Below are 23,100 nucleotides of genomic sequence, written 5' to 3'. Positions count from 1 at the left end.
TACTAAATATGAGCGTCATGTACTAAGAAGTTCTAGATCTTCTACTAAATATGAGCCTCATGTACTAAGAAGTTCGTAGATCTTCTACTAAATATGAGCCTCATGTACTAAGAAGTTCGTAGATCTTCTACTAAATATGTCCGGAAACTGAAATCCAGAAGATGACGCAACACATAAATATATGTATGAATCTGTGCGCGACACGAATTTAGGCACTTTTTCCTTCGTACATCCCAGTCAACGTAGAATTAATCGCAGACTTGTTCGTCCCTTTCCCACGCCCTCTTTTACATATGCAAATCATATTTAAATGAGGGCTGCACGTATTGATCCTTCCTGTCTGATCCAGAACCAAACATCCGCCATCTACAGAAATAGCGGAAACTATGAACTTTTTACCGTTCTTTCCAGTATTGATACAAATGGACTTTGATGAAAGGCTCAGCACGATTTTTGTGCATAAAACCCCCCAAAAAGTACATCAGGCCGCTGGTGTTTTAGGCTTTCGCGCTCTGTCAACAGTTTGTTTAGTTGCCATGGTAACACGCACATTTTTTTTAAAACTTCGAGGACGTGAGGTTTCGCCTGTTTGATCCCCGCTGTTGACATTTAAATTTGACTATTTAAAAAAATATATTATTTGTTATTTGTAGTGTATTTGTGTGTGTTTGTAATGAGTGTGTAGGAAGTATCTCTGATGTTCTGGTGCAGACGACAGGTTTTTAATAGTTTTCTTTAGTTTTTATATCATTGAGTTTATTCTGTATGATGTTTATTTTAGTTTAATTAAAATATGTTTTCATTTGTATCTAAACAAGGAAACAAATATAAACATTATTATCCATCATTAGCTGTAAAAGTGTTGATTTTCACCCATAATTAATATTGTCTAGTTTAATAAAATACTATTTTCCACTGATTCTTTCAATGGTTTAGGCAGGAAATGTACTAGATAATAGCGCCACCTAGAGTATTGCATTACATACTGACCACATGATCGAAGAGGATCCTCTGACTGTGCCACTGTTTGGACGCAGGTGAAGATCTGCGACATGCAGATGCGAGGGACGCCTCGAGATCTCCTCCCAGGAGACCCCATCTGTAGTCCGATGGCGACGGTTCTGGCCGAAGCCACCACGCAACTGATCCGGATCCTGCACCGCACCGACCGCTGGACCCACCCCATCAACAAGACCATGATAGAACGACTCCACAAGATCAAGCCGTGCCTCCGGGAGGCGGCGGGCGCCTCGACCGGCCAGAGGCTGAAGAAGAGCCGCTCGGTCCAGAGCCGCGAGGAACACGACGCCCAGAGAGACAACCAGGAGCCCGCGACCCGACCCGAGGAGGAGCGAGGACGTCTGGCCCGGCAGCACTTCCTGGCCGAGCTGTCGGAGAGCCACCTGAGGGCGCTGTGCACCGACGTGTGGCCGGTGCTGGCGGTGATCGGCGGGATCGACGCCGGGCTCCGGGTCGGCGGGAGATGCGTCCACAAGCAGACGGGTCGCCAGGCGACGCTGCTGGGCGTCGTCAAGGAAGGAAGCACCTCGGCGAAGGTGCAGTGGGATGAAGCCGAGATCACCATCAGGTACGAGGTCATGTGACGATGAGCCAGAGTCACAGAAGTGCAAAACACATTTACAAAAATGTAGGCAAATTGTACAAAATGAAACACATTACAATGTATAACTATTTGCTTAAGGTAATTTACAAATTCTGTACATTTGTTTTATAAGTTTTTATTCCTGAAACAAATGATACATTTCCTGAAAATAAATCTACTAATCTACAAACTTACAATTTATTAAACAAAACAACAACTTGCTAAAACAAATGTACAAATTCTGTAAATTGGTTTCATGATTTTTTTTATTTCTGAAACAAATTGACAAATTTTGATACAAAATTCTAATTTCCTGAAACTCATTTACAATTTGCTAAAACAAAACGATAATTTGCTAAAAGAAAATAACAAATTTGGAAAGAAATTTTCAATTTCCTGAATTGAATTTATCATTTCTTCAAACAAATTTACAATTTGCTAAAACAAATTTACAAATTCTTCAAGAAAAAGGTACATTTGAAAAAAAAAATACAATTTCCTGAAACATAATTACAAACTCCTTAACAAAATTAAAATTTCATGAAACTATGAAACTACATCTTTATTTTGAAACAAAACTACAATTGTAAGTAAGGAAGTAAGTAAGTAAGTAATATTTATTTATATAGCGCTTTTCGAGACCAGGGTCACAAAGCGCTTTAACAATCAAAACAATACTCAAAACAAAGGTGAATTTGTAAATGTGACTTCTGTGCCACCATAAAGAATAAATAATTGATCTTTTCCATCAAATCAAAGTCTTTATGGAAACAAAAATCTATCAAAACTTGTAAACAAACGACTCTTCGTACCAAAACAGTGAAAAGGTGTTACTGAGATGATAAGTTGTTCCTCTGCTCCAGTGACACGCCGCTGTATAACCTGGACCCATGTGACCCGCTGGCCTTCGACGTGCCCCGCCTCTGCGGCCTCAGCCCCTCCCTGCTGCTGGACCTCACCTGTCTCACCAGCGTGCACGAGGACACGCCCAACAAGCTCAGCGCCCGACGCCATGACAAGAAGCACCGGGTCGCCCCCGCGGGTCAGGACGCGCCCGTCGCCCCCGACAACAAGCCGGTCAGGACCGAAGGCGGGTCGTCGGACCTGAGGGTGTCTCACAGCCTGGAGGAGGTGAAGGCGCACCTGGCCTCCAACTCCAAGTCCGAGAGCGAGATCGCCAACGTGGCGGGCGGGAAGGACGGCCTGTTCGCCGCCGCGGGCAACGCCCCCTCGGATGGAAGCCGGAGGAAAGGTCACGAACACTCCAGGAGTCACGAGCCGTCCGTCTCCACGCAGTCGGAGATCCACGCGGTCCAGCTGTCCTACCTGTACCTGGGAGCCATGAAGACCCTCAGCGTCCTGTTGAGCTGCAGCAAGTATGCGGAGCTGCTGCTCATCCCCAAGGTAGAGCTTCTGTTCACTCGTCTAGTCATGGTTTACTTTTAGATGTCAGAGTATTTATGACGTTAATGTTATATTATAAGACGAAAAATATGATTTAATTGTAATTTTGATGCATAATACATTGATTTCAAATGGTTCAATGTTTTCCTGATGTAAACAAATTATAAATATTTTATTAAATTGCACATTTATATCATTTAAATTATAATTTTCCAAATACAAGAATAATTAAGGGCTGGTATAAATGGGGGAATATCAGTGACATCAGAATATAACATGTTTTTTTTGTTTAATTGTTTTTTAGCATTTAACTCATTTTATTCTTTCTAATAATTTAACTATTTTAGAAATTAATGCATTTTTTATTGACATATAAAGTTTGATATTCATAATTTATGATTTTTTTTAATGAAATATTTATTTTAATTTGTAGCCTTCTACATCTTAAATTCAAATGTTCAAGATTTAAAAGAATTTAATTTAAAAATGTTGGATTTTTTATATCAAACTCTGTGGTGGTAAAAAATCATTGATTTGAAAATGTTTGGTTTTTTTTAATTCAATTGTTAAAAACAAAAACAAAAGCAACCTTTTGATATACAAATGATTAAATTACTTATTACAAAAAATAATGAATGCTTTAATGAATGCTTTAAAAATATATAAATGGATATATATATATTTATATATATATATATATATAATTTGTTTTAAAGCATTAGTACGAATTCTGTAAATTTGATTCATGATTTTTTTATTTCTTAAACAAATGTACACATTGTTATACAAAATTCCAATTTTCTGAAACAAATGTATTTATTTACAAATATATATATATATCGAAAAATTAAATGTCCTTCGCCGTTTTTTCTATAAAATGCCATTATATCAAATTTTGTGCCTAAAATCATTAATTTTATAAAGAAATGATACAATGTAATGATTAAAAATAATAGTAATTAAGGATAAACATGTACAATAACATTGAAACATGTTATAACACTCACCAGTTTAGATTCTCTTGAATACTTTCACACATTTTTCAAGAGATTAAATGGACGAGACAGAAATCCTGACTTCATAGAACGACCTTCAGAGCGAATCCCACGAAGCTCAGAAACCAAACCTTCTCTCCCTGGTCCAGGCCCAGCCGGACACCAGCGCCAGCGGTCATAATGCCGACCTGAACATCGGCGGCAACAACGCCAACACGCCCGTCTGCCCGGAGGAGGCGGAGATGCGAGCGGCGCTGCAGTTCCTGATGCGGCACATGGTGAAGCGGGCCGTCATGCGCTCGCCCATCAAGAGGGCTCTGGGTCTGGTGGACCTGGAGCGAGCTCAGTCCATCATCTACAAGCTGGTGGTGACCGGCCTGTTGGAGGAGTCGGGCACGTCCGGAGCAGGTAGAGATGTTGACGGGCATAGATGGACTTTACTGATCCTCTGGAGGTCTCCTCTGGGAATTAATGAGTCCCTGAGTCTGTTAGTGTTGCATCATGGGAGGAGCATTCGTGCTGCATCTGCTTCTCTGTTCACTGATGACAGTGTTGAGAGGATGTTGAAGTTAAAAGTTTGACTCCATTAACCTCACTGAGGAAAAAATTACATTATTTGCAGCTTCTGTTTTTTAAGAAAAATGGCAAAAATAAAAATACACACATTAATGTCTGATAAGACAATTTTACAAAATACAATCTTATAAAATACAGTCTTTGCAAATTGTATTTTTGCAAAATTTTCATTTTGAAATTCTGTATTTTGAAATTTTGATTTTTATATTATTATATATAAAATAAATAAAATAAATAAAATTGTAATTTTGAAGTTTTGTATGTTATAAAATACAAAATTTCAAAATTAAAATTTTACAAAAATACTATTTTACAAAATACAATCTTATAAAATACGAAAATGCAATCTTAAGAAAATACAGTTTTAACAAAATACAATCTTATAAAATACGAAAATGCAATCTTAAAAAAATACAGTTTTAACAAAATACAATCTTATAAAATACAAAAAAACAATCTTTCGAAAAACAATTTAAAAAAAACAACAGAAATACAATCTTTCTAAAAACAATCTCATGAAATACCGAAGTAGAATCTTACTAAAGTAGAATCTTACAAGATGCAAAAATAGAATCTTTCAAAAATACTGAAATAGAATCTTACGAAATACAGTCTTTCAAAAATACAATCTTGCTAAATGCAAAGATAAAATGTGTCAAAGCATAAATGTTCAATCTTTGAAGTGTATTAATGAGATGAGATAAAATATAATATGAAATTCAATGGCTAAAAGGAAAGACAAAAACCTAGATAATCATGATATATTGAGCCTCCAAGAAGAACTAATGATATCAAACTCATCATTTCTGTTGCTGATAGTCTAATAAAAATACATTTTGTTAAAATATTTGAGCTCCTTGTGTGATGAAGTTTGACATCTTCTTGTCTGTGTGGTCCCAGTACCACGGAGTGACCCAGAGGGCCACAGTGACCCCCCAGAAGGCGATCAACTGGCCCAGACGCCCGTGACCACGAGTCCATCCACGTCCAGCACCACGTCCTTCATGAGCTCCTCCCTGGAGGACACCACCACGGCCACCACACCCGTCACTGACCCGGAGACGGCTCCTGCTGCAGAGTCTCCCGGTGCCATGCCGCTCAGTCTGCTGAGGTCCGAGTCCTGCTGGAAGATCTTCTGCTGCTCCTCAGATGAATGAACCTCTCGTCCTTCTATCACGACAGGCAAATGTTCTCCAGCTATCCAACCACGGCGCTCGGTCCTAACAGACGAGCTCAGACACCCCCGGTCGCCTCCCTCCCCACCTCCCCCTCCGATGAGGTCGGCAGGCGGCAGAGCCTTTCCTCCCCCGACACTCAGACCGGTCGATCCCAGAACAGAACCGGCACCTGTAAGTGATCTACCGTATTACTCAGACTATAGGTGCACTTAAAATCAGTAAAGGTCTATTACTACTACGCAAAGCTCCATAGTATTACTCCGCAAAGGTTTGTAGTTTTACTCCACAAAGTCCTTAGTATTACCCCCTTAAAGGGTCATAGTATTACTCCGCAAAGGTTCGTCGTATTACTCAACCAAGTCCTTAATATTACCCCCCTAAAGGTTCATAGTATTACTCCGCAAAGTTCAGTAGTAATAATCCCTTAAAGGTTTATATTATTACTCCGCAAAGATTTGTAGTATTACTTGGCTAAGTATGTAGTATTACCCCCCTAAAGGTTTGTAGTATTACTTGGCTAAGGTTTGTAGTATTACTTGGCAAAGTCCGTAGTATTAACCCTTTAAAGGCTCATAGTATTACACTGCAAAGCTTCATAGTATTACTCGGCTAAGTATGTAGTATTACCCCCCTAAAGGTTTGTAGTATTACTTGTCAAAGGTTTGTGGTATTACTACGCAAAGTCTGTAGTATTGACCCCTTAATGGTTCATAGTATTACTCCCCAAAGTCCTTAGTATTGACCCCTTAAAGGTTCATAGTATTACTCCCCAAAGTCCTTAGTATTACCCCCTTAAAGGGTCATAGTATTACTCCGCAAAGGTTTGTCGTATTACTCAACCAAGTCCTTAATATTACCCCCCTAAAGGTTCATAGTATTACTCCGCAAAGTTCAGTAGTAATAATCCCTTAAAGGTTTATATTATTACTCCGCAAAGATTTGTAGTATTACTTGGCTAAGTCCATATTTTTAACCCTTTAAAGGCTCATAGTATTACACTGCAAAGCTTCATAGTATTACTTGGCTAAGTATGTAGTATTACCCCCCTAAAGGTTTGTAGTATTACTTGGCTAAGGTTTGTGGTATTACTACGCAAAGTCCGTAGTATTGACCCCTTAAAGGTTCATAGTATTACTCCCCAAAGTCCTTAGTATTAACCCCTTAAAGGTTCATAGTATTACTCCCCAAAGTCCTTAGTATTAACCCCTTAAAGGTTCATAGTATTACTCCGCAAAGTTTGTATTACTCCCCAAAGGTCCGTAATATTACCCTCCTAAAGGTCTGTGGTATCACACCCATAAAGGTTTTTCCTATTACTCCACTAAGTTTGAGTATTTATTGGCAAAGGTAAGTAGTATTACTTTTGCTACAAGATACTTTAGTGATCCTGGAGGATAAATTCCTTTGTCCAGCAGCAATAAAAACATCCATCCAAACTAACATCCATAGATACATGTATAAACAGTAAAATAAAAACATGAATACAATCAAATAAATACACAAATAAAATAAATGCATACAAAACATAAATAAATAATTCAAAAGTCGCCAACCAAAAGTCAAAAGTGCATGTCAAGCATGAGCGAGAATTCTATTGTAGCATCTCATGGCAGAAGGAACAAAGTCTTAAAACGTTCAGTTCTGCAGTGCGTGGAGAGGAGCCTGTTGCTGCGGTTACTCTTCTGAGCCGCCATAGTGACATCAGAAGAGTAACTGCAAGGGTCTGAAGTATTATTCTGCTAGTGTCTGTATTAAAACTCTGCAAGGGTCTGTAGTATTACTCTTGAATCTGCCGTGCCTGTATATTCTGACAAATATACTACAAGAGCAGGAAGTGATTGTGTTCGTCTGCAGCTCTGTCGGACCCGACCAGCCGCCTCTCCACCTCCCCTCCTCCTCCCGCCATCGCTGTGCCTCTGCTGGAGATGGGCTTCTCTCTGAGGCAGATCACCAAAGCTCTGGAGGCCACAGGTGAGTCGCGTCGAGTTCTTCATGGTGAAGGTTCCTCACGAGCGTCTGGGTCCAGGTGCACGAGGAGAAGCGGATACTCAGAACATCACGGTGCTCGCCATGTGGATGATCGAACATCCGCTCTCCGACGACAACCGTGAAGAAACCTGTGCGGAAGCTTCAGAGTCGTCCTGTGCAGGAGCCTCTGGAGGCCTGAAGTCTGCTGAGAGGAGGACCTTCTTCTCCTCGCCTGGAGAGAACTCTGATGCTGCAGAGCTGGAGGAAGGCTTCAGTGAGAGGTACCTTGTTGTGTCTTATAAGTGTATCTTATAAGTGTATCAGAATATTGAAGGGTTGACTTTACATGAATTAAAAAAAAAATCCATATTGATATTTATTTATATATTTATGATTAAAATCAATCATCTTTTTTTTTTTACACATAGAGTTTGATATTCTATTTCTAATAATTAAAAAATTAATGTTCCAAATTCAATATAATTTAATTCGCAGTCTTTTAAATTCAATATAAATGCTGCCAGACATTAGCAGAAGAGTACCGAGCTTCTGGATCTTGAGCTTCTACGTCGTCACAGGATCGTCTGCCGTTAGATATATTCATTATTTCTCAATTATATTATAATTTAAAAAATCTAAACAAATTCAACCTTTTCATAGAAAAAAAACAATTAATAGAAAAACTTCAGTCACTTAAACAAAATGAATTAAATGCTGGAAAAACAACAAGATTAATCAATAATAAAAAAAACAACTTTTATTTAATTTTATTCAAAAGTAAAAAAAAAATTTCTTTATACTAATGGTGGTATATTAGAGTCACCAGACATTACTAAACGAGCACCGATCAGATCAGATCAGAAATCCTTTATTCGTCTCGCGAGGGGAAATTCGGTTTAAACAACAGCAATACCACAAATAAAAAACACCCAGAAATAAAATAATAAAATGAAAAGAAAAATCTAAATAGAATATAATAAAAATCTGCCCTATATTATATATACATTAACATATTTACAAAAATAACAATAAGAAAAGGTGCTGTTAAATATTTATCTGGCTGTGTTCTTGTTGTGGAGCTACTGGATCAAACTTTCATCCAATGACACAATCATGCGATGACTTAGACGATCAACTAGGTTCTCTCTTAGTATCGTCTCGTATCACTTTTATATATTTTATATTGAATTTAAAAGTCTACGAGTTAAATAATGTTGAATTTAGATCATTTATTTTTTTTTATTTGACGAAAACGTATTCGACCTTTCAATCTAGAAATGACTATAGAATTTAATTTAATAAAAACAATTGATATGTTAAATCCACGCAAAGCTCCATAGTATTACTCCGCAAAGGTTCGTCGTATTACTCTGCTAAGTCCTTAATATTACCCCCCTTAAGGTTCATAGTATTACTCTGCAAAGTTCAGTAGTATTAATCCCTTAAAGGTTCATAGTATTACTCCGCAAAGGTTCGTCGTATTACTCCGCTAAGTCCTTAATATTACCCCCCTAAAGGTTCATAATATTACTCCGCAAAGTTCAGTAGTAATAATCCCTTAAAGTTTCATATTATTACTCCGCAAAGTTTTGTAGTATTACTTGGCTAAGTCCATATTATTAACCCTTTAAAGGCTCATAGTATTACACTGCAAAGCTTCATAGTATTACTCGGCTAAGTATGTAGTATTACCCCCCTAAAGGTTTGTAGTATTAATTGGCAAAGTCCATATTATTAACCCTTTAAAGGCTCATAGTATTACACTGCAAAGCTTCATAGTATTACTCGGCTAAGTATGTAGTATTACCCCCCTAAAGGTTTGTAGTATTACTTGGCAAAGGTTTGTGGTATTACTACGCAAAGTCTGTAGTATTGACCCCTTAATGGTTCATAGTATTACTCACCAAAGTCCTTAGTATTAACCCCTTAAAGGTTCATAGTATTACTCCGCAAAGTTTGTATTACTCCCCAAAGGTCCGTAGTATTACCCTCCTAAAGGTCTGTGGTATCACACCCATAAAGGTTTTTACTATTACTCCACTAAGTTTGAGTATTTATTGGCAACGATAAAAACATCCATCCAAACTAACATCCATAGATACATGTATAAACAGTAAAATAAATACATGAATACAATAGATATGTTAAATCCAACTATACAATATTCTGATGACACTGATATATATTTTTGACTGATCTTCTCGTTGACTTTTACACCAAACCCTGACGGTATCTTTGTTTCAGCACCGAGTGTGCGGACCGTGAAGGTTTGTCCTCGTCGAGCAGCAACACCTTCACCAGCCGCACGGCTGCAGGAAGAAAGCAGCGCCTGGACCTGGCAGCTCGAACCCTCCTGGCCCGAGCAGGTGAGAACCATCTCCGGCTCTTGTCACTTCAAAAAGTCCCTGACGGTTCCGGTCTCTTCCCAGCCGGACTGTACCGCTCAGTGCAGGCCCACCACAGCCAGGCCCGGCGGGAGGTCCCGCCCCTGCAGCAGCAGCAGCCTCAGCAGCAGCAGCAGCAACAACAACAACAACAGCAGCAACAACAACAACAACAACAACAGCAGCAGCAGGACTCGGGGGCTCTGTACGACATCAACCTGGACGAAGAGCTGGAGATGGACCTGGACGAGGAGACCATGGAGGCCATGTTCGGCTCGGACCTGGCCAGTGACACGGACATTCTGGGAATGTGGATCCCAGAGGTACTGGACTGGCCAACATGGGTGTGTGTGACTTTCTGCTTTGGGCCAGCGGGGCCACCGTTCTGCTCGTGCGCTGCACCTCCTGCTGCACCTCCTGCTGCACCTCCTGCTGCACCTCCTGCTGCACCTCCTGCTTCACCTCCTGCTGCACCTCCTGCTTCACTTCCTGCTTCACCTCCTGCTTCACCTCCTGCTGCACCTCCTGCTGCACCTCCTGCTTCACCTCCTGCTTCACCTCCTGCTTCACCTCCTGCTTCACTTCCTGCTTCACTTCCTGCTGCACCTCCTGCTTCACTTCCTGCTTCACCTCCTGCTTCACTTCCTGCTGCACCTCCTGCTTCACTTCCTGCTTCACCTCCTGCTTCACCTCCTGCTTCACCTCCTGCTGCACCTCCTGCTTCACCTCCTGCTGCACCTCCTGCTTCACTTCCTGCTTCACTTCCTGCTGCACCTCCTGCTTCACTTCCTGCTTCACCTCCTGCTTCACTTCCTGCTTCACTTCCTGCTTCACTTCCTGCTTCACCTCCTGCTTCACTTCCTGCTGCACCTCCTGCTTCACTTCCTGCTGCACCTCCTGCTTCACTTCCTGCTTCACTTCCTGCTTCACCTCCTGCTTCACTTCCTGCTTCACCTCCTGCTTCACTTCCTGCTTCACTTCCTGCTTCACTTCCTGCTTCACCTCCTGCTTCACTTCCTGCTTCACTTCCTGCTTCACCTCCTGCTGCACCTCCTGCTTCACCTCCTGCTTCACTTCCTGCTGCACTTCCTGCTTCACTTCCTGCTTCACTTCCTGCTTCACTTCCTGCTTCACCTCCTGCTTCACTTCCTGCTTCACTTCCTGCTTCACCTCCTGCTTCACTTCCTGCTTCACCTCCTGCTTCACTTCCTGCTTCACCTCCTGCTTCACTTCCTGCTTCACTTCCTGCTTCACCTCCTGCTTCACTTCCTGCTTCACCTCCTGCTTCACTTCCTGCTTCACCTCCTGCTTCACTTCCTGCTTCACCTTCTTCTTCACCTGCATGTGCACGTCAACACACACACACACACACACACACACACACACACACACACACACACACACACAGAGTCATGTCAGTCAATAATAACAATGTCAATCAAAAAAATGATTTGAATGCAAGAAATACAGACAAAAGAAAACATGAAACGGTTTTGTTTGATTGAAGTCATCTTTTTGTGTTGGGTCACATTATTCTTAAAGGTGTTTTGATTATTCAATCTCACAAAATGTGCTTCAATCAAAACAAACATTTGCAATGTTTATTTTTTATTTATGAATGAAATGAATGAATTTTTTTTTTTTTTTTTGTTAATAATAAATGCATTTAAATCAACATATAACTTGATAGAATCAACACATAACTTGATAGAATCAACACATAACTTGATAGAATCAACATAACTTGAGAGAATCAACATATAACTTGATAGAATCAACACATAACTTGAGAGAATCAACATATAACTTGATAGAATCAACATATAACTTGATAGAATCAACATATAACTTGAGAGAATCAACATATAACTTGATAGAATCAACATATAACTTGATAGAATCAACATATAACTTGAGAGAATCAACATATAACTTGATAGAATCAACATATAACTTTATAGAATCAACATATAACTTGAGAGAATCAACATATAACTTTAGAGAATCAACATATAACTTGATAGAATCAACATATAACTTGATAGAATCAACATATAACTTGAGAGAATCAACATATAACTTGATAGAATCAACATATAACTTTATAGAATCAACACATAACTTGATAGAATCAACATATAACTTGATAGAATCAACATATAACTTGAGAGAATCAACATATAACTTGATAGAATCAACATATAACTTGATAGAATCAACATATAACTTGAGAGAATCAACATATAACGTGATAGAATCAACATATAACTTGATAGAATCAACACATAACTTGATAGAATCAACATATAACTTGATAGAATCAACATATAACTTGAGAGAATCAACATATAACTTGAGAGAATCAACATATTACTTGATAGAATCAACATATAACTTGATAGAATCAACATATAACTTGATAGAATCAACATATAACTTGATAGAATCAACATATAACTTGAGAGAATCAACATATAACTTGATAGAATCAACATGTAACTTGATAGAATTAACATATAACTTGATAGAATCAACATTTAACTTGAGAGAATCAACACATAACTTGATAGAATCAACACATAACTTGATAGAATCAACATAACTTGAGAGAATCAACATAACTTGAGAGAATCAACATATAACTTGATAGAATCAACACATAACTTGAGAGAATCAACATATAACTTGATAGAATCAACATATAACTTGATAGAATCAACATATAACTTGAGAGAATCAACATATAACTTGATAGAATCAACATATAACTTGATAGAATCAACATATAACTTGAGAGAATCAACATATAACTTGATAGAATCAACATATAACTTTATAGAATCAACATATAACTTGAGAGAATCAACATATAACTTTAGAGAATCAACATATAACTTGATAGAATCAACATATAACTTGATAGAATCAACATATAACTTGAGAGAATCAACATATAACTTGATAGAATCAACATATAACTTTATAGAATCAACACATAACTTGATAGAATCAACATATAACTTGATAGAATCAACATATAACTTGAGAGAATCAACATATAACTTGATAGAATCAACATATAACTTGATAGAATCAACATATAACTTGAGAGAATCAACATATAACGTGATAGAATCAACATATAACTTGATAGAATCAACACATAACTTGATAGAATCAACATATAACTTGATAGAATCAACATATAACTTGAGAGAATCAACATATAACTTGAGAGAATCAACATATTACTTGATAGAATCAACATATAACTTGATAGAATCAACATATAACTTGATAGAATCAACATATAACTTGATAGAATCAACATATAACTTGAGAGAATCAACATATAACTTGATAGAATCAACATGTAACTTGATAGAATTAACATATAACTTGATAGAATCAACATTTAACTTGAGAGAATCAACACATAACTTGATAGAATCAACACATAACTTGATAGAATCAACATATAACTTGATACTTAAATCAATTTAAATAACTTTATTTAACTTGACTTAATTAAAAATAAAATCCATAAATGGCACAGCACTGCTAAACACACCTGGAATAAACAATATGACGAATAATTATAATTATATTACACAAATCAAAGTGCAAAACTCTAAATAAAACACCAATGAAAACCCATTTTTTAAAAACTTTTTTAATACAAGCATGAAACTAACTGCAATGTCTATTTTTTATTTATGAATGAAATGAACGAATGAATGAAAAAAGTAGTTTTTTTTGTTAATAATAAATGCATTTAAAAATTTAATACAACTATGGAAGTATTCAATTGGCATCGTAATATTGAACGGTTGAATTTAAACCTTGTGTTATCTCTGGGGTCAAGGTGACCCGAACGCCTGATACCTTTGGGTCACCTTGACCCTGTGACCCTGAGATAACAGAAGGCATAAAATGGATTTTTGTTTTTTTGAAACATTCAATTATTTTGGGGATGAATTTAATTCAATAATTTGTTTATTGAAAGGTTTCATTTTCTTTCAATGATGTAAAATAAAACAAATTCTAATATTATTATTCAAAATTAAGGATTAATTCACACATAGAACTTCATATTCAAGATTTAATCATTCAATTCTTTTTTTTTGAGAGCGAGTGTGAGCGAGAATTAAACATTCTAATAGCACGAGAAACGACTGCGTCCCTGAGTCTATTAGTGTTGCATCATGGGAGGAGCATTCATGTTGCATCTGCTTCTCTGTTCACTGATGACAGTAGTGCTTGGTATTATTTTGTTATTTTCTGGCGGCACTGTTATAGCATTTATTTTTGAATTATTTGAATTTGAATATTAAACTCTAGGTATAAAAAAATTAATAATAATTTCGAAAATTTTAATTTTTTCAATAAAAAAACCCCAAAACAATTCAATGTATACACATTTTAAAATGTAATTATTCAACAAAAACAAATTCATCCTCTAAAATAAAAAATTATTAAATTCAATTATTTTGACAAGTAATTCAGTACTTCTACAAAAAACTACTACTACTACTACTACTACTACTACAAAAAAGTAACAAGAGTTTGAACATTTTAAATGTTAAATTCAAAATATTAATTATTCTGATGACAGTGACATACTTCAGACACAAGAAGGTTTCTCAACTGTGTCAGTGTCTGGAGTCACAAACAAACAACATCTAGATCCATGAGTGGCTCAACATCTGCTGGATGAGGAAAAGTTTGAGGTTCTATCTGGTGTGTCTCAGGTCACATGATCAACTCTGTCCTGTGTGTGTGTGTGTGTGTGTGTCCGGCAGCACGTGTGTGAGGTGGACGACCGTGACGAGGTGGTGGTGTGTGAACTGTGCGACGCCAACGTGGACAACTTCAACCAACACATGAAGAAGTGTCACCCGGGCTGTGGGCGCAGCACCAACCGCCAGGGTTACCGTAGCGACGGGTCCTACGTGGACGGATGGTTCGGGGGCGAGTGCGGGAGCGGGAACCCCTACTACCTCCTGTGCGGCTCCTGTCGGGACCAGTACCTGGCCATGAAGACCAAGACCAAGACCCCCGTCCTGGAGAGGTTTGTCCACGTATAGAGTCGACTAGAGCTCAAAATCTGAGTGTGATTTTATTTCATTTCATTGATCAATGTTGACGTTTACTCATTGTTTTCATATTAATAAGTCATTGTATGATACGACCAACACAACATTTGATAGAATCAACATATAACTTGATAGAATCAACACATAACTTGATAGAATCAACACATAACTTGATAGAATCAATTCATAACTTGATAGAATCAACATATAACTTGATAGAATCAACACATAACTTGATAGAATCAACATATAACTTGATACAACCAACACAACATTTGATAGAATCAACACATAACTTGATAGAATCAACACATATCTTGATAGAATCAACATATAACTTGATAGAATCAACACATAACTTGATAGAATCAACATATAACTTGATAGAATCAACATATAACTTGATAGAATCAACATATAACTTGATAGAATCAACACATAACTTGATAGAATCAACATATAACTTGATAGAATCAACACATAACTTGATAGAATCAACATATAACTTGATAGAATCAACATATAACTTGATAGAATCAACATATAACTTGATAGAATCAACATATAACTTGATAGAATCAACACATAACTTGATAGAATCAACATATAACTTGATAGAATCAACATATAACTTGATAGAATCAACACATAACTTGATAGAATCAACATATAACTTGATAGAATCATCACATAACTTGATAGAATCAACACATAACTTGATAGAATCAACATATAACTTGATAGAATCAACATATAACTTGAGAGAATCAACATATAACTTGATAGAATCAACACATAACTTGATAGAATCAACATATAACTTGATACAACCAACACAACATTTGATAGAGTCAACACATAACTTGACCGAATCAACACATAACTTGATAGAATCAACATATAACTTGATAGAATCAACACATAACTTGATAGAATCAACACATAACTTGATAGAATCAACGTATAACTTAAAAGAATCAACATATAACTGTTCAGATGTTGTAAAAAAAAAAGATTGAATTAAAAACTTTTATTTTAATTAATTTTTGTGTGTTTGAAGGTACAAGGGTCAGGCTCCAGACCTCCTGGGGAAGCAGGAGAGTGTGTATGAAGGTAAGTGTGTTCACTGGTGTCGAGACCATTGTGTTGACTCTGTGTGTGTGTGTGTGTGTGTGTGTGTGTGTGTGTGTGTGTGCGTGCGTGTGCGTGTGCGCGTGTGTGTGTGTGTCACAGAGGACTGGGACATGCTGTACGTGGACGAAGAAAACAAGACGTCAGGAGAGGAGGACTTCGATCACATGGCAGGATCCCTCGGTCTGAACGAGAGAAGAACCGTCCCGGAGCCGGTCCAGTTCCCGGACAGTGACCCGCTCGGAGCCTCCATCGCCATGGTGACGGCCGCCAACAACATGGAGGAGACGCTGCTGCAGATCGGTACATTTCACTCTCACGACTCTTAGAAACAGACTTCATGACTCGATAAAACTATTACTAGACCAAACTTTGAGGTATAAAATATTGATATACTTGTATAATCCAATATAACTAATCATTGTTACAATAGAGTATTAATAGTTATCAGTTTCTTTTGGGTGTTAAATAACATAATTCAATGTTTTTATTTACAACAAATAAACCCAGATGAAAACCCACAAGATCCTGGTGATAACTGAGGACGAGAGGATACAGTGACTCCAGCAGCTTTTAAAGCTGATCTTTGGACATATTTTGGTTTGAAAACAAATGAAAGCAGTTACGACTTCGTCAAGAGTCATGTGGTCTGTAAATACTACAACACCAGAGTCAAGTACTGGACAATACTACACATATATACTTGTTACTACACTATCACAACACCAGAGTCAAGTACTGGACAATACTACACATATATACTTGTTACTACACTATCACAACACCAGAGTCAAGTACTGGACAATACTACACATATATACTTGTTACTACACTATCACAGCACCAGAGTCAAGTACTGGCCAATACAACACATATATACTTGTTACTACACTATCACAACACCAGAGTCAAGTACTGGACAATACTACACATATATACTTTTTAGTTTTTCAAAACTGTCTTTAGCGACCTCTTAGCTAAAAGCTAACATGACCTTCTGGTGACATCAAGCCTTGACTGAACTCCAGTCATGGTGAAGCTCCTGAACTGCTCTGACCTTCTGTTCAGGCTGCCAGACCTCAGTGGACAAGGGTCCCTCAGGCCGGGCGTCTCTGGGCGAGCAGGCCGCGTCTCTCCAGAACCCTCACGACCGAGTCATGGCTCTGCGACGAGTCACGGCGGCGGCGCAGGTGCTGCTGGCTCGGACCATGGTGATGAGGGCGCTCTCACTGCTGTCCGTCAGGTGTGTGTGTCACCTGATCATGTCTGACCTCTGTGTGTGTGTCACATGTTCATGTTTGACCTCTGTGTGTGTGTCACCTGATCATGTCTGACCTCTGTGTGTGTGTCACATGTTCATGTTTGACCTCTGTGTGTGTGTCACATGTTCATGTTTGACCTCTGTGTGTGTGTCACGTGATCATGTCTGACCTCTGTGATGTTTGACCTCTGTGTGTGTGTCACGTGTTCATGTCTGACCTCTGTGATGTTTGACCTCTGTGTGTGTGTCACGTGTTCATGTCTGACCTCTGTGATGTTTGACCTCTGTGTGTGTGTCACGTGTTCATGTCTGACCTCTGATATGTTTGACCTCTCTGTGTGTGTGTGTGTGTGTCACGTGTTCATGTCTGACCTCTGTGATGTTTGACCTCTGTGTGTGTGTCACGTGTTCATGTCTGACCTCTGTGATGTTTGACCTCTGTGTGTGTGTCACGTGTTCATGTCTGACCTCTGTGATGTTTGACCTCTGTGTGTGTGTGTGTGTCACGTGTTCATGTCTGACCTCTGTGATGTTTGACCTCTGTGTGTGTGTGTGTGTGTGTGTGTCACGTGTTCATGTCTGACCTCTGTGATGTTTGACCTCTGTGTGTGTGTCACGTGTTCATGTTTGACCTCTGTGATGTTTGACCTCTGTGTGTGTGTGTGTGTGTCACGTGTTCATGTCTGACCTCTGTGATGTTTGACCTCTGTGTGTGTGTCACGTGTTCATGTCTGACCTCTGTGATGTTTGACCTCTGTGTGTGTGTGTGTGTGTGTGTGTCACGTGTTCATGTCTGACCTCTGTGATGTTTGACCTCTGTGTGTGTGTCACGTGTTCATGTTTGACCTCTGTGATGTTTGACCTCTGTGTGTGTGTGTGTGTGTCACGTGTTCATGTCTGACCTCTGTGATGTTTGACCTCTGTGTGTGTGTCACGTGTTCATGTCTGACCTCTGTGATGTTTGACCTCTGTGTGTGTGTGTGTGTGTGTCACGTGTTCATGTCTGACCTCTGTGATGTTTGACCTCTGTGTGTGTGTGTGTGTGTCACGTGTTCATGTCTGACCTCTGTGATGTTTGACCTCTGTGTGTGTGTCACGTGTTCATGTCTGACCTCTGTGATGTTTGACCTCTGTGTGTGTGTGTGTGTGTCACGTGTTCATGTCTGACCTCTGTGATGTTTGACCTCTGTGTGTGTGTGTGTGTGTGTGTGTGTGTGTGTGTGTGTGTGTGTGTGTGTGTGTGTGTGTGTGTGTCACGTGATCATGTCTGACCTCTGTGATGTTTGACCTCTGTGTGTGTGTCACGTGTTCATGTCTGACCTCTGTGATGTCTGACCTCTGTGTGTGTGTCACGTGTTCATGTCTAACACCCTTGATGGTCCTCCAGTGGCTCCAGTTGCAGTCTCTCGGCGGGTCTCGAGGCTCTGGGTCTGACCGACATCAGGACTCTGGTCCGACTCATGTGTTTGGCTGCGGCGGGCCGAGCCGGGCTCTGCAGTCCCTCCGTGGTCTCCGGACACGGCGAGAGGCCCAGAGGACCCCCCAAGTCGAGCAAACCCACATCCTGCCTGGCGTATCTGAGCACGGCGGTCGGGTGTCTGGCGTCCAACAGTTCCAACGCGGCCCGACTCCTGGTCCAGCTCTGCACACAGGTCAGAACCATGGATGACAAGAGCCTTTTTTAACCCTCGTTATCTCAGGGTCAAGGTGACCCGAAGGCCCACAAATAAATGCGTTTGTGGTATCCCTTGTGTTGTCTCTGGGTCAACGTGACCCGAAGGCCCGTACATAAATGTGTTTGAGGTATCCCTTGTGTTGTCTCTGGGTCAATGTGAACAAGGTGTTTTTATCCGGCCTTCGGGTCACCTTGACCCCGAAATAACACAAGGGTTAAATGCATTTCATTTATTTTTGGAATTCAGTATTTTTTATATTGAAATGTATTTTTTCTAAAATATCTAATCTTTTTTTAAATGAATGATTTTTTTAACACAGAGTTTTATATCTTAAATTTTATATTTTATAATGGAATAAAAATGACAAAAATGTCTCAAAGTTTGATATTTTAATTCCAATCATTCAAAAATAAGTTATTTTTCAAATTCCATTAGCATTAAGCCTAAAAAAATAACCAATTGATTAATTAATATATATATAAATAATATAAATTTTTCTTACCACCAAACAAAGAAAACATATAAACTTATAACTGTGACTTACATTGAAACATTTGAATCATGTAGGTGGTTGAGCTCCGTAACTTCTTCACCTCTGGTTGTCCTTCTCGTCCAGAACCTGGTGTCTGCTGCCTCGGGCCTCAACCTGACCACCATCGACGACCCGGTCCAGAGGAAGTTCCTGCCCACGTTCCTGCGAGGAGCCGCCGAGGACAGCAAACTGGTCACGTCGCCAAACTTCGTGGTGACTCAGGCGCTGGTGGCTCTGTTGGCCGACAAGGGATCCAGACTGAGACCTGCTGGAGACAAGTCTGACCTGGAGAAGAGAGGTGTGTTCAGGGCTGTGTGTGAGAACATATCTATGAACTGGAACATCACAATATTGTTTTAGTATATCAGTATTCAAAACGTTGGTCAATTTACATTCATATATTCATCCCGTTTGTCCATTTTTGTTTTGCAATTAAACCTGTGGCCACTAGATGGCAGCAGTCATTACATCCTTCTCAGCTAATGGAACAATTAAATGCTGCTTTATTCTGGCCATGACTGAGGACGAGAGGATACAGTGAGTCCAGCAGCTTTTTAAAGCTGATGTTTGGACATATTTTGGTTTGAAAACAAATGAAAGCAGTTACGACTTCGTCAAGAGTCATGTGTCTGTAAATACTACAACACCAGAGTCAAGTACTGGACAATACTACACATATATACTTGTTACTACACTATCACTACACCAGAGTCAAGTACTGGACAATACTACACATATATACTTGTTACTACACTATCACAACACCAGAGTCAAGTACTTGACAATACTACACATATATACTTGTTACTACACTATCACAACACCAGAGTCAAGTACTGGACAATACTACACATATATACTTGTTACTACACTATCACTACACCAGAGTCAAGTACTGGACAATACTACACATATATACTTGTTACTACACTATCACAACACCAGAGTCAAGTACTGGACAATACTACACATATATCCTTGTTACTACACTATCACAACACCAGAGTCAAGTACTCGAAAATACTACACATATATACTTGTTACTACACCATCACAACACCAGAGTCAAGTACTCGAAAATACTACACATATATACTTGTTACTACACCATCACAACACCAGAGTCAAGTACTGGACAATACTACACATATATACTTGTTACTACACTATCACAACACCAGAGTCAAGTACTGGACAATACTACACATATATACTTGCTACTACACTATCACAACACCAGAGTCAAGTACTGGACAATACTACACATATATACTTGTTACTACACTATCACAACACCAGAGTCAAGTACTGGACAATACTACACATATATACTTGTTACTACACTATCACAACACCAGAGTCAAGTACTGGACAATACTAAACATATATACTTGTTACTACACTATCACAACACCAGAGTCAAGTACTGGACAATACTACACATATATACTTGTTATTACACTATCACAACACCAGAATCAAGTACTGGATAATACTACACATATATACTTGTTACTACACTATCACAACACCAGAGTCAAGTACTCGAAAATACTACACATATATCCTTGTTACTACACTATCACAACACCAGAGTCAAGTACTCGAAAATACTACACATATATACTTGTTACTACACCATCACAACACCAGAGTCAAGTACTCGAAAATACTACACATATATACTTGTTACTACACCATCACAACACCAGAGTCAAGTACTGGACAATACTACACATATATACTTGTTACTACACTATCACAACACCAGAGTCAAGTACTGGACAATACTACACATATATACTTGCTACTACACTATCACAACACCAGAGTCAAGTACTGGACAATACTACACATATATACTTGTTACTACACTATCACAACACCAGAGTCAAGTACTGGACAATACTACACATATATACTTGTTACTACACTATCACAACACCAGAGTCAAGTACTGGACAATACTACACATATATACTTGTTACTACACTATCACAACACCAGAGTCAAGTACTGGACAATACTACATACATATACTTGTTACTACACTATCACAACACCAGAGTCAAGTACTGGACAATACTACACATATATACTTGTTACTACACTATCACAACACCAGAGTCAAGTACTGGACAATACTACACATATATACTTGTTACTACACTATCACAACACCAGAGTCAAGTAGTGGACAATACTACACATATATACTTGTTACTACACTATCACTACACCAGAGTCAAGTACTGGACAATACTACACATATATACTTGTTACTACACTATCACAACACCAGAGTCAGGTACTTGACAATACTACACATATATACTTGTTACTACACTATCACAACACCAGAGTCAAGTACTTGACAATACTACGCATATATACTTGTTACTACACTATCACAACACAAAAGTCAAGTACTTGACAATACTACACATATATACTTGTTACTACACTATCACAACACCAGAGTCAAGTACTGGACAATACTACACATATATACTTGTTACTACACTATCACAACACCAGAGTCAAGTACTGGACAATACTACACATATATCCTTGTTACTACAGTAATAATACTACAAGAATACACACCTCTTCTGCAGGACCTCTGGAACTGGCCAACGCTCTAGCGGCCTGCTGCCTGTCTTCACGCCTCTCCTCGCAGCACCGTCAGTGGGCGGCGCAGCAGCTGGTCCGGACCCTGGCGGCCCACGACCGCGACAACAACCAGAGCCAGCCCCAGACCTTCGCCGACATGGCCGGAGATCTTCCCAAGTGCTCCTCCATCAAACTGGAGGCCCACCAGAACAGGGTCAGTGGTCCCCGGAGCCCGTGTCCCTGGGACGGATCTTCATCTCTGCTCCGCCCTCAGGTCATCACCTGCAGGTGGAGCAGCAAGAAGAGCCTTCTGGCCACGAGCGGCAACGACGGCACCGTCCGCCTGTGGAACATCTCCAAGAGCCAGTACAGCCTGCAGCAGACCTGCGTCTTCAACAAGCAGTGCGTCTCACAGACCCGACCCGTCTGTCTGCCTGTCACTGACGTCCAGTGTGTCCTCAGTGACGGATCCTCGGAGGACGGCAGCCCGTCCTTAGGGTCCCCCAGCGACTCGTGCCTGTGCCCCCTCTGCTGGAGCGTCTCGGGGAAGTTCTTGGCGTCCGCCGTGGACAAGCTGGTCAACATCTGGCAGGTCACCGGTAAAGACCTGCTTTTTGTTTCACAGCAGGAGGTCGTCGTGAGACGAAGTCAAATCAGTGACTTTAGAATATTTGACTTTTCAA

At 39.4% G+C, this 23,100-nt stretch overlaps 1 protein-coding gene across 3 annotated transcripts in view; it reads left to right on the top strand.

Annotated features, from left to right (window-relative positions):
- herc1 (HECT and RLD domain containing E3 ubiquitin protein ligase family member 1) overlaps positions 1–23,100 on the top strand; it is a 73,777-nt gene that overhangs the window by 35,849 nt on the left and 14,828 nt on the right. For 2 of the 3 annotated variants that reach the window (XM_087793073.1, XM_087793076.1), the window contains exons 37-54: positions 1,038–1,588; positions 2,467–3,007; positions 4,152–4,410; positions 5,479–5,689; positions 5,761–5,927; positions 7,611–7,727; positions 7,783–8,005; positions 9,969–10,090; positions 10,154–10,452; positions 14,911–15,179; positions 16,265–16,317; positions 16,438–16,638; positions 17,404–17,578; positions 18,984–19,248; positions 19,889–20,102; positions 22,423–22,631; positions 22,692–22,819; positions 22,880–23,016. In XM_087793073.1, the coding sequence (XP_087649199.1) occupies positions 1,038–1,588; positions 2,467–3,007; positions 4,152–4,410; positions 5,479–5,689; positions 5,761–5,927; positions 7,611–7,727; positions 7,783–8,005; positions 9,969–10,090; positions 10,154–10,452; positions 14,911–15,179; positions 16,265–16,317; positions 16,438–16,638; positions 17,404–17,578; positions 18,984–19,248; positions 19,889–20,102; positions 22,423–22,631; positions 22,692–22,819; positions 22,880–23,016 (4,141 nt within the window). The remainder of the gene's footprint in view (positions 1–1,037; positions 1,589–2,466; positions 3,008–4,151; positions 4,411–5,478; positions 5,690–5,760; positions 5,928–7,610; positions 7,728–7,782; positions 8,006–9,968; positions 10,091–10,153; positions 10,453–14,910; positions 15,180–16,264; positions 16,318–16,437; positions 16,639–17,403; positions 17,579–18,983; positions 19,249–19,888; positions 20,103–22,422; positions 22,632–22,691; positions 22,820–22,879; positions 23,017–23,100) is intronic. The other variant, XM_087793075.1, reaches the window with a different exon arrangement.

Source organism: Callionymus lyra, chromosome 6 (assembly GCF_982586985.1).
Source record: "Callionymus lyra chromosome 6, fCalLyr1.hap1.1, whole genome shotgun sequence".
NCBI lineage: Eukaryota > Metazoa > Chordata > Actinopteri > Syngnathiformes > Callionymidae > Callionymus > Callionymus lyra.
The sequence above is the reverse complement of the archived record's forward strand: the minus strand, read 5'-3'. Positions and strand labels throughout refer to the sequence as shown.